The sequence below is a fragment of the Fistularia commersonii genome, chromosome 3, assembly GCF_037954325.1.
Source record: "Fistularia commersonii isolate RoL2024-O1a breed Wild chromosome 3, RoL_Fcom_v1.0, whole genome shotgun sequence".
NCBI lineage: Eukaryota > Metazoa > Chordata > Actinopteri > Syngnathiformes > Fistulariidae > Fistularia > Fistularia commersonii.
In genome coordinates, this window is record NC_141286.1 from 4,804,535 (window position 1) to 4,817,115 (window position 12,581).

At 37.2% G+C, this 12,581-nt stretch overlaps 1 protein-coding gene across 2 annotated transcripts; it reads left to right on the forward strand.

Moving 5' to 3' along the window:
* Positions 1-3,895: 3,895 nt before the first annotated feature.
* yif1b (Yip1 interacting factor homolog B (S. cerevisiae)) lies at positions 3,896-10,168 on the forward strand. 2 transcript variants are annotated; one of them, XM_086142175.1, is made up of 8 exons: positions 3,896-4,031; positions 5,340-5,442; positions 5,618-5,747; positions 6,158-6,262; positions 6,604-6,740; positions 6,841-6,996; positions 7,206-7,299; positions 9,076-10,168. In XM_086142175.1, exons 1-8 carry the CDS (start codon positions 3,995-3,997, stop codon positions 9,229-9,231), a joined length of 918 nt encoding a protein of 305 aa, XP_085998301.1. In that variant the 5' UTR covers positions 3,896-3,994; the 3' UTR covers positions 9,232-10,168. The 2 variants fall into 2 exon arrangements, with proteins under 2 accessions (XP_085998301.1, XP_085998292.1); XM_086142166.1 differs by having other exon boundaries at positions 3,911-4,040.
* The last annotated feature ends 2,413 nt before the right edge of the window (positions 10,169-12,581 follow it).

The window sequence follows — 12,581 nt, forward strand, 5'->3', positions numbered from 1 at the left end:
AGCTCAATAACAGTGACGTGGGAAAATACTTTTAAGGTGTGTCAAGGAAGTTTTTGCTGCATATATCAGTCAAATCAACTTCCAGGAAGTGCTGCAAGTATAAAAAACAAATCATGTTAACCATAGGGTTATGTTTTGTAACTCCAGACACATATATATGTATTAGTATTCTATATATTGTATTATATACATAATGCATTGTGATATATTATTCAACAAAGTACCATGTAACCATGGCATTTAAAGTACCTACATTTTCAGGTTGGTGATTCAAAAGTTTGAGCTGTAAGGGGTTACAATCTGATCATTATGTTGAAACAAGGGAAAAATAAAAATATCAAACTGTAAATATAAAAATATTAAACTGTACAGGATATACAAAAATAAATAAAGGAATCTTCGACGGCGCAAAATGGCATTAAAATGACTATTTTGCACATCTCAATTCATGTTTCGTATTATACAAAACAAACAAAAATCGAAAAAGGCAGATTGGTGACTTTAATGGTAGATGCAGGAAACATGTTTGGCTTTGTTTATATTGCCATCAACTATGGATTTCTTTTCTAGCACATCTTTCCTTGAAACATTTTGAAATGATGAGGAAACTATTCTGGTAATACAATCACGCTGTTAGCAACGTCAGTGTTTGTCGAAATGTACAGAAAGTTTAAAGTTAAGAGTACTTTGCCTGACACTGCAAAACCAAAACAGTATAAGGAAACTGAACAGATGGTGTCTATTGTGAGCAGATTGATTCTTGAGTTACCCCTTTTTTTACGTGTGATCATCTTGATGGTTTACTGTTTCCCATGGAGCAATGAATTTTAAATAAATGGTAAAAAAAAAAAAATTAAATGTATCAGCAAGCTATAGTTTTAGCTTTTGTTCACAACAACTTGGGTTTAATCAAAATGTTCATAAACGCGTTTAAGAGTTTCAGCTCGGGCTGGTGGTGATGTGAGGTCATTTTCTCCAAATCCTTTTTGAATCATCAGGATTTTGAACACAATGCAAACCTGTAGTTCTGAGGTATCTCAGAAAACAAAATACTGGGACCAATGTTGACATATATACAAAAATTAAGTACCTATTTTGTTGTTGCTTGCATAACAATGCTGATCTCATTTTATGGGAAACAGCCCACTATAATGTTTGGAATGTTGACATTCATGTTTCACTGAGAGTTACACCCTTGGATTCTGGGAAATCACCACCTTGGTACTCACCTACCATTGACACATTTTCTTGAGCCACATCATTCATTTATTGAATTAAATATAAAAATGTGATTGTACAATGTTGAGAAAAAATAATTTTATAATAGCTGTGAAGAAAAATTGTGTGTACTGGTACTTGATACTGGTACTAAATAGAAAGACCTGTTACTTCATTGTGACATAATCATAAATAAATAAGACATATCAAAGTCATAGAAAAGAAAAAAATCCCAAACTATAAACTTTGAAAACGTGTTTTCTTACTGGCTGCATGCGTTTGTATGTGTATGTGTATGTGTATGTGTATGTGTATGTGTATGTATGTGTGTGTGTGTGTGTGTGTGTGTGTGTGTGTGTGTGTGTGTGTGCGTGCGTGTGTGTGTGTGTGTGTGTGTGTGTGTGCATGTGCATGCCTGTGTGTATGACCACTTGTGCAGGCATACATGCAATATTTTTATTGTGTCTGTTATTCTTTTTTGTTTTATTTTGATGGGCATAGCTATCATAGCATTATTTCACTCACTACATAAGTTGTAGCATGATGCTAATACCCCCATCAGAAATAAATCAATAAATGAATTAATTAAAGAAACTACATGGGAGGCATGATGGGACAGGAAAATTGCAGACAGTGCAGTTGACCCTCAATTCCATCTTTTTTCTCTCCTGCTCAATATGGTCTTGTTAAGATGTTTGGACAGTTAAGGGACACACACACTATTACACATCTATTTCTTGGTTAACATCGGGCGAGAGCACTTTTCACGGTCAATGGCAACAGACGTTCAGAGCCACACTCTCCACATTTGGAGAGCGTTACAAGCTGTTAAATTGCAAGAAAGCTGCTGTTTTCAGAAGGTTTACATAATGGTTTGACAAGGAATTTATCACTCTTTATTTGGTAACATTCAATTAACTTCCTCTTCGGTCGAATTATCCATCTGTCTCTCTTTTTTGGATTGTTGTCAATAAGTAGCCACAGAATTTAATCATTTTCATGCAACTGGAACCTGAATATGTATTCTGAGTCACTGAAGCATTTGTGTCTTATCCATAATAAACATTCAAACCAAAATAGCTGGCATAGCTTCTGATCAGTCTTGTACAGCGATAAAAAGCCCCCGTCCACTCATTGAAATGTAAAAAGGAATGCGTTACAGAGACAGAAAAGTGAATTGTCCAAATTTGATGGTTTTAAACCAAAAACACTTCATCAGTTCACATGTATGTTACCAGCCATTTAGTTTCCTTGTGTGAGAGTTAGGAGGCAACTCTAAAAAATCTCAAGTACAGACACAATGTTTCAGATGTGAATACTAAATCAAAATATGCAAATTAGAAGTTTTATGAAATTCTTATTCTGCCTTAAAGAATCAAAAGGGGATGGATAAGAAAAGGAGTTCTTTCATTTTAAGATTAAAGTTGAAAAATCCACTCTCTATCAAAAAAAGAAACTTCTTCTTCTCCTACTCTGGACTGTTGTCCCCAAGTACCTGAGATCCTCCAACTTTTTGATCTCCTCTCAGAAACAATGTTTATTAAATGTGATGACAATATCAGTAGTAGTGCTGAGTGGTAGTTCTGCTGAAGCTGTAAATGATAAAGAAAAAAACAAGTCCATTTGCAATGAGAAGATGATTTGACAAGAAATAAAGAAAAAGTAGATTTCTTCTCAGGTTGTTCAGGATGTTTATGGCTACAATAGCGGCGCAGGGTTTAATAAAGACTCTATCCTCATTGGCCTTTTCTGAAGGTTGTCCTCAGTTCTCTCTGAGACTTTCGACATTGTTGTACATGATTTGTTGGTATTAGAACTGCCCTCTTTGTTGATTGCTCAAATTTATCTGTAAAAAATTTTGCACGAAGGACTTTGCATGTTGTCTGCATGGGTTTTTCCGGGTTCTCTGGTTTCCTCACACACATTTCAAAAACATGCAGCGGGTTAATTGGGAAAAAATTCCCAGAATGTGTGAGTAAATGGTTGTCTTTCTGTATATGTGGCCCTGCGATTGACTGGTGACCAGCCCAGGATGGGCCTCACATCTCAGCCTGATGGGATCTGCTCCAGCATCCCCCAAGACCCAGAGGAAGATAAGCAGTAAACAATGGATGGATCGAAAATTTCAGAGATCCACTTGGAGGTAGTGCCATCTAGAGGTACAATATTTGACCCACAAGAAGTTGGCGTCTCGATATATTTTAGGCATTTATGGGAATTGATGAATTAATTATCTGTTTTCTATTTAATTATTTTAATGAATATCAGGGTAGTGTAAATTTGTTTGCAACTCGCAATTACTTTCCAGTTTAATACAAGGGATGTTTGGCAAACAGTTAAAAGAGATAATTACATTTCACCTCACAAAGGGAAATCTATTAAAGAAAAATGTTCACTTTTTTCAAAGAAAACAGAATTTATGTCTCTCTACATATGATAAAAATGGCTTATTTGGATTTTTTCAACTCCTCCATCATGCACTTTGTTATGCATGTGTCATTTTTTTCCGTCTCTTTTTTTTAAATGTAATTCATGGAAGCTTCAAATATCTTCAATGCAAGTTTACCCCCCCACCTGCAATCCAAAAATAAAACTATGATAGCAACTTATTTCCTCTAGAAGGCAGCGTTAGATTTTTTACCGTCTGCCTGGCGGACATATATTTGCAGAAGAAGAACTCCGGTGCGCCGCTTGCTAACTCCCGGTTGCAGGGATCCAACCATCCCCGCATAGTTCTTTGGGTTACCGAAGTATCAGTATCGTCACACTTGTCCTAATGGATTACACCGCGCATCAAGGAGGGTTCAGACAGCGTAAGTTACGTACGTGATTTTGTCGTTCAAATACATTTTTCAACTAAATAACCGGCGGCTTATACTGTTGGAAACATGACTTGCTAGCTTTCTGTAAATCAACGTACACGGAGCCCAGTGGTGCCGTTAGCTTGTTCTATTTTTTCCCCGACCTCGACAGCTAATTACAGCACTGACCAAAAATGTCCAATTATGTCGCTGGCTCTGTGGCCCTTCAGAGCGTTGGTTAAAATAAATGTTATATTACAGAAATCGTTATCTTCTTGACAATTAACATAGAAGCTAATCGCTGTGTTAATTATGCTAATCAGCCAATGTACTCAACAGCATATTAGAGATGCCGAGCTAATGCTAGCTAACTTTACTCTTCCTAAATAGGAGTGTTTCCTAGTTTGTTTTAATTCCCTTGAAAACAAACATTTAGAATTAATTTAGGAGATACATCTACGCACACAATATTGATACGCTAGCCGCATAATCGAATTACCCTTTTTTGTGTCTAAATCTTTTAAGACTGATCCAGTAGTTTAGGACCAGGTGATGTTTTACAACGCGTATACATTGTTCAGCTATGAATTGATCTGTAAAGAAGATATTGGGGTAAATAAATGTTTGTCTGGATTTTTCTTGGTATTATATCACGACTTTGTCACATGGGCTGGGGGATGAAGCTATTTTTTGTCTTCACAGTGGTGTAATTTTTCATGTGATTACATTTTTAAGGACGTCAGAATAATTTCTATTCTGGTAGCTGTGCCTCCTATTTATTCACAGACCTAGATTATGCAGTCTGCAATGTTGCTGCATTGTCACTTTTAAACATATTTAGAATTGATTTAGTTTAACCCAGATGAAGTAAATGTTTGAAGTAAAGTTGACTCCATCAGTAATTTAAAATCTTTCTTTCTACATTGTTCGACATAGTTAAGTGAATTGCGCTGTCAGACAATGGAACCTTTCACTCCAAAATAAATGGGATTGAAGATGCAATTGTCTATTCAGAGTGGATCGGAATCAGAAATAAAAGAAATAGAATATAACTATTCTATTATTATATTTTATCATACACACACACACACACACACACACACACACACACACACACAATTGTATTCTATGAATAGAAATAGATATAGAATATGATAGGATTTTGCTGGTTTCTTTGTTTTCCATAATAGTTGTGATCATGTTGCTTGCTTTGCTACTTCTGCTTATCGGTACATGGCTAAAAAGAGATTCATGGTGTGTCATTAATTCCTTTTCATATCTTTCTGCAACTTCCTCCCTTTTCTCCTCCTGTCATCCCAGAGCCTAATGTGCGTCTTAGAAATAGCTCCATGGACGACTCTGATGGCAACCAGTTGTTCGAGGATACCAGTGGAGTTGGATCAGGATCACAGCAGGTCTACAGGTAGGATCCCCTTCCATCAGACTCAAAATAGACTAAATATTGACCTGTCTAATCACATTGTATGTACTTAATGTCGGGGGACTTCTCAGTACAAGATATGCAATCTTTGTTTGTATTTACATAAAAGGTTGTGCATTTTTCTCACATCATATGTCATCCTGTCTTTTGGGGACAGAAACCAACAGACCGGCCCCCAGGCAGCAGGTTTTCCTGGCCAGGCCATGCTGTCAGACCCCATGTCCAATTTAGCAATGGCTTATGGCAGCTCTTTGGCATCGCAAGGGAGGGAAATGGTCGATAAGAATGTAAGAATATGAATTTTTTTTTTTTTTTTTTGCTTAAAAAAAAAAACTGGTCGTGTGCTTGTGTTTTTCTGATTTATAAAGTGTGATTTTAAGGTTATTCTAGAGATGTCTTTTGTTTAATGATTTTTGTTGAATAATTTTTTTTGGCGGAAGTGCACCCTATGAAGTAAGGATCTAATTGTTCATAACCCATTTGCTCTTTTTTGTATCTTTTGTATACTTCTATTATCCTCTCAATCACATGCCTTGCATTAGGTCTGCGGTTTTTCATGGTTCCATTTTGCTAAAGCAATCTCTGTAGATTAGCAACAGTGTACAGGAATTTATACCCATTAAATAATAGGCAAATTATTTCCGTTTCATTTAGTGCTATTACAACTGAGATAGGCTGCCTCTTTTGCGCTTCACAGTTGGACAGGTTCATCCCAATTTCCAAGCTGAAATACTACTTCGCGGTGGATACCGTATATGTTGGAAAGAAGCTTGGTCTTCTAGTTTTTCCTTACATGCATGAGGTAGGTTGGCTGACACCTTTTAAATATAAATTCCACTATTAGAAATGCTTCTTATTTACGGTGGGTTAAGATGAGGGGACCCATGATGCTGTTGTTAATTGGCATACAATTGTAACTGCCTGGGTATTTTAATATTTCCCCATCTTCCAAAAATGCCACAGAGCTCCATAGATACCAATATTTCATAATCCAGTAGGTGTCAGTTAGGGAACTACTGTGTCATTTTAGGGAAAATGTATTTTTGTTGTATAATTTAATTTAAAAAAAAAATGCTTTTTTGCTGTTGGGTGAAATAATTGAGGACTAAGCAAGATTTATGTGATTGATCACATGGGCTGTAGAACTGGGAGGTGAGTTACCAGCAGGACACCCCTGTGGCGCCACGTTTTGATGTAAATGCTCCTGATCTCTACATTCCTGCTATGGGCTTCATTACGTATGTCCTTGTGGCTGGACTGGCCCTTGGCACACAAAACAGGTATGTGTTTTTTTTTGATCAGCACAGAACACTTAGCCAATTCTCATTCCTTGAGATTTTTTGCCCTTGACAGAAAAGGGAATCATCTCTGTGCCCTCAGGTTTTCTCCAGAGCTCCTAGGGGTTCAGGCCAGCTCAGCATTGGTGTGGCTGATCATGGAGGTTCTAGCTGTCCTCCTCTCACTCTACCTTGTAACCGTAAACACTGATCTCACAACCATAGACCTGCTTGCCTTCTCTGGTTATAAATATGTTGGGTAGGTCTTTCTGTTACTGCTCTCATTTGACATGGCTGTAACTTAATTAAATTGATGATTCTAAGATTTCAAATGAAAAAGTCAGTCCATGCTCAAGCAAAGTAATTGTGCTTTAAATGTTTTGCTTATATATCAGTACAGATATTTTGAGCAAATAAATGCACTAATGCATCTTGTTTTTTGTTTGCTTTTTTTTAATGTTTTTTCAGAATGATCGTAGGTGTAATTTCAGGGCTGTTGTTTGGGAGGCCAGCATACTACCTCTCCTTACTGTGGTGTTGTGCTGCTATATTTGTCTTTATGGTGAGTATCATATGTTGCTAAGAAATCTTAAATTGTGTCAAAATTATAAAAACAATATTTAAATCATTACATAGGGATATGTACATCAACTAACTATCATTAACATCAGCTTGTGCAAAACTGAAAGTACCGTATGTCAGAACAAGTTGGTTCATAAAATGCACTATGACCCATTAGCTTCCTGGTGCAAAGTCACAGAATCAACACAAATATTGTAGTGCAGTGCTGGGGTCACTTCATACCTCTGGTGCTCTCCAGAGAGGATCAAACATCATTACTTAAATATTCAATACACCTACCACCTTGCAATTTGTAGTTTTTCTGCTTTGAATGCTGAACACAAAACCCCCTTTCCTCTTTTTCTGCTAATCTTTGGTAATTTACGATCACTTTTTACAGAGATTTGAAGCTAGAATGTGAGAGGAAGCCTTTTTCTTGCCAAATGAAAGTGATAACAATCCCAGTTTATGCCGTTGGTTTTCACAGAACCATTAAAGCTTGTATAATGCTGTCCCAATAGGTAAAATTCTGTGTTTTGGAAGGGACTAGAGACACCTTGATCTTTTTGAATGGGTTCAAAGACTTAGATGGGATGACCTCCGACTTCCATTAAATGGACACAGTTCAAATGTAAATGCCAAATGAGCTGCAAGCCCTACGCTGACGCAAAGGGCAGCAGCACGAGGTGCTTTTCCATCTTCCAAAGCACAAAAAAACATATGGGAATAAAGAAAGGAAAAAAGTAGCCAGGAAACAGATAAATTGTAGGTCAGATATGGAAATCCAAAGGGCTCATTGTAAGAGTGATATCACTTCCGTGGTTATTTTCCAAAAGCTACTGCGAGGTAAAATGTCCAGTTTTGCTCTCCCTGGAACAAGAATAGATTTTTGGTTTTGCGCAGATCTAATCCTAGGATATCACTGAAAGGACTTTGACTTGTTTTTGCAGAATTAGAGATTACTGTAAAAGCTGTTCTTCTGATGCTATACCATCTGGGCACCTTATGAAGCATTTATATTGAAATAGAAGTAATTAAAACCATAGCGGTATGCATGCATGCGTGTGTGTGTGTGTGGTAGTGTACATACACTAATAATATATGGGTTGTGATTTCTTTGTGTCCCACTTGTTTGGACAAGTGTTTTTTAAGTATCCAGGGTTTTAATGGAAAATAAGTTTTTTAATGTTGCACCATCGATCTCATAATCTCTGATTACTTTTGCCATAAATATACTGGTAATTGTTTGTATGCACCAGCTGGTATAAACATCCCTCAATGGTTTGTAACAACAATGAAAGCTTAATGTTCATTCATGCCAACTGGAGTGAAAATCTATTGAAAGAGCTCATCTCTTGTTAACTGGATATAATCTTCTCAGCCTTGAAAAATAAAAAAAGGACATTATTGTCATTCCAGGAAAGTACAGCACTTCCATAATATGATTAATGCACATGATCGAAGCAATTAACAAATCAACGTGATCTAATCAGACAGTTTTTTTTTTCCCCTATTCTTAAAACATGTACAAAGGTTTAATGTTGTTTTTGACATTTCAAAAGGCATAATGACTTTAATATGGCTCAGCTATCATGTTAATTACATTTTGGGATGCCATAGGATTCCATTTTGAAGGAGTCAACATTTGAGAAAAGAACTTCATACATGGAAATTCACATATCAAGTTATCTGGTGTAGAACAAACACAGGATGACATTTATCGATTTGTGTGTATGTGTTTGTTGATTAAAGAAAATGTCCTTGTTTCCTTCCTCAGATCCGCACATTGCGACTGAAGTTGCTATCTGAGGCGGCAGCGGAGGGGCGGCTCGTGAGAGGAGCCAGAAACCAGATGCGGATGTACCTTACTATGTCCATAGCAGCAGCACAACCTATCTTCATGTACTGGCTCACCTACCATCTCATCAGATAAAACCAGGAACACGCAGGTTTTTTTTTTGTTTGTTTTTTTTCGTGCGAAAAGCGTACATTGCGTTCTATAAATGCCATTTGACCCAACCAAGAACAAAATAAGGTCCTAAAAACACGCACATGGTTTGCAGAAGCAGGACTTGGATGAAAGCACAAACACAGTTGTCTGGGCAATATCCCATCAGTCCCAGGCTTAAAAACAGGAAAGACTAGCTTCTTCTTTTGCATGGAGCAGAACAAAATATTCTACAGGAGAAGAGATAAGAGGCTTTCAACGTCTTTTGTCTCACAGCACAACCCCATTCTCTTTGTATCGCATTTTGTCTTTTTTTTTTTTTTTTACATAATATCCTCACAACATTTGTAGCAGGAACAAGTGGCAAGTGGCTTTAAGTTGTTTTTCTACTGTGAATTTATTTGTCAAATCTCTTTTTAGGAATATTTCATCGCATATGTTGGTGTATCATGAGTGTTATTGTGCAGGCTTTGCTATGCAAATTGGCTTTTTTTTTCCAGAAGCGAACGAAAAAAGCACGGTAACCTCACACAAGCCGTCCTGGTCATTTCTAAGAGAAAAAAAAAAAAGCCCAAACAGATGTGGTGTTTTCTAAGAATACCTGACTTTTTGGCAAGATTGCCAAGTGAGAAATTCACGGCAAGTGTGGACGTTTAGCTGTGTCCAGGCCAATATGTATTTCACGTCAGTACGTGTAAGTGAACCACTACTTTGTATGTGCTTTGTTTTTATGTGCTTTACTGCCTGATTATTACTTTTTGAATGGAAGTATCAAAAGTTAAGGCCACGGTAAAATTAAGGTGTAGCTGCAACAAGGAGCGGTTTACGTAATTTTGATATGCTTTTAAAAGCCGATTAAATTATTTGTTGCTTTTTTTCATACTGAGAGTCAGATGAAATAAAGAAAGGGAAGAAATGTGAATTTTGAGTTGTGACAACTGATTTCCCATTGTGAATCCTGATCTATTAATGACTCGTTTTATTAAGTCAGTATTGTTTCATCAGGCAAGGCCAATTCAGATTTTATTTTTTAAAACCTAAAAATATTTACATCGGAGACAAAAGAAACCTTAGAGATGTGTTTACAAATGCACATCACAGTAATTCGGAGTGATTTTCTTTGAGATCGAGATTCTAAACACCAGCCGTTTATAATACCTTTTCGATTAGCTGTGAATACTTTCATTGATTCTTTATGTATACTTCTTATTCTGCACTCCAGGCCTCAGGGGGCAGACGCGAGCCTCAGTTGAGGCTCCTCTTACAATTTAGAGCCTCCAATTGTCCCACTGCATGATTTTCGACTGCGGGAGGAAACTCACTCAGACACATGGAGAACATACAAACTCCACATAAAAAGGCCACCTTCTCCCCTCTTGCTATATGTGAGTATACAGACTGAAAAATGAACAAAAGAAAACCAGAAAGTATCAAGCTGAAATAATAAGGAAAGTTGCGGGGACCCAGAAGGACATTGTGTTTATCAAAATGTATAACATAAATATATGTGAGGGCTCGTAGGAAAGGTGAGATTGTCTCTTAAGTGTAACTTCTGTACCAAGCTGCCCAATACATTTAAGCCAATGTAACAATTTACAAGATGTGCTGTTATTGTCTTGATAACCACTGCATGCCTTCACACCATCCTTGCTGTTCTGGCCCAGAAAAGTATCCTGCTATTTTGTGGTAAGCGAATCATCGAAAATAGTTTTGACTCCAGCATTCAATTCCACCCTTCCTTCACCAGAGGAAGCTGTTGCACTATTAATTCATGCCCTCATGCAGTCCAGCGAGAAGGCCCATAGAGTTTCAGGAGTTTCAGGAGTTTCAGGAGCATTTTCGGAAGCGATTGAGGAAAAGTCCAGTACAATTTCTAGCAAGGGAAAAAACAAACACACAGTTAATTCCAAAGGGAAAGCGCCAAAATTTCCAACATTGTATTCCGAGGCATCGTATTCACTTGATTGCTTTATTCCAGCACAATATTTTAGTGAGGGGAAAAAAAGAAAAAAAAGCATACAAACCTGATCATTTATTTCACAGTGAAAGCGCCCAAATTTGCAACATCGCTTTCTGAGGCACCAGAGCTCACTTGATTGCTCGCTTGAACAGCCTCTGATCAAAATTGAGTCGTTAAACACTCGGTGTGTGTTTGTGGTGTTTTGTTGTTTTTTTTTTTTTCCTCCACCACCTGTTTGTTATTTTTCCTCATCAGCTCTCTTTAGAGGCTGCTGTTTCTATCTCCCTCTTCTCATTACTTTCATTCATCTCTGCTCATAGTAAATTTATACTTGAATCACAGGACAACCTCATCATTTTTAGGATTTTAGCAACTGAATTCAAGTAAAAGGCAGATTAAGAGCGCACAATCTACAAGTCACAATCTTACAACAAGTAATTAAAAGACGAGAGGTTCTATTTCAGTTTCATTAATGCTTCCTGACTTGAAAAGCAAATAAAAAATACATAAACTTTAAATTTTTTTGTGTTGAACAAAAATTTACTTTTTTGTTCGGCATTTAGCAACAATGCATAGCGAATGGATAGTCTCTCTCTCTATATATATGTACTGTTAATAATGTAAATGGTAAATATCTAGTTATCTCATTCAATGCTCTGTGGTGGTCGCAGTCATATTTGATGTTTCTATAGCACAATAGCTGCAGAAAGGATCACATAATGTTTGATTAGAAAACTGCAGCATCCAAAAAAAGGGTCTCAAAGTAGAATTGCTGTTATGGTCAACCCGCAGACCAGCAGCGGTCTTAACTTCACCACTGCACCATTTTTTGCCTTGAGATACCTTCTGCTTCTGGCTGAGGGAGGGAAGCTGCAGCAAGGTCTGTCTGCAGCTGCTAGGCTTAAAGCACCGCTGCCGGCTTCCTTGGAGCTGCCCTACTGGGTTTGCTGGATGGCTTGTTGAAAATATTCTCACCTCAGAAAAATCTGAAATTTCATGTTTTATTGATGTATCTTCATCACATATTATGTGTGCCTCTAGTTTGTCACCCCAGCCAATAACAACAATCCTACTCAAGCTGATCTAACTGGAACTTTCCACTTCTGCGTCCTAAATAATATCTTGTTCAAGTGCTCTTTGCCATGATAATTTACAATTCAGATAAATTGTAACTATGTGAATGACTTTTTTTCAAGGTTGACCCATAACGTACGCTCTGGCACTATATTCACTGTTTGTGAGTTCTAAGCTGCTCTGCCAGTGATGTACTGTACATCCTTGACCGCAACAAAAACACGTTTCTCATGCATTCCCTACTGAACTATTGATACATTCCATTAAACTGGGACAAATGATAGCCTTTCTTTCCCTGCTT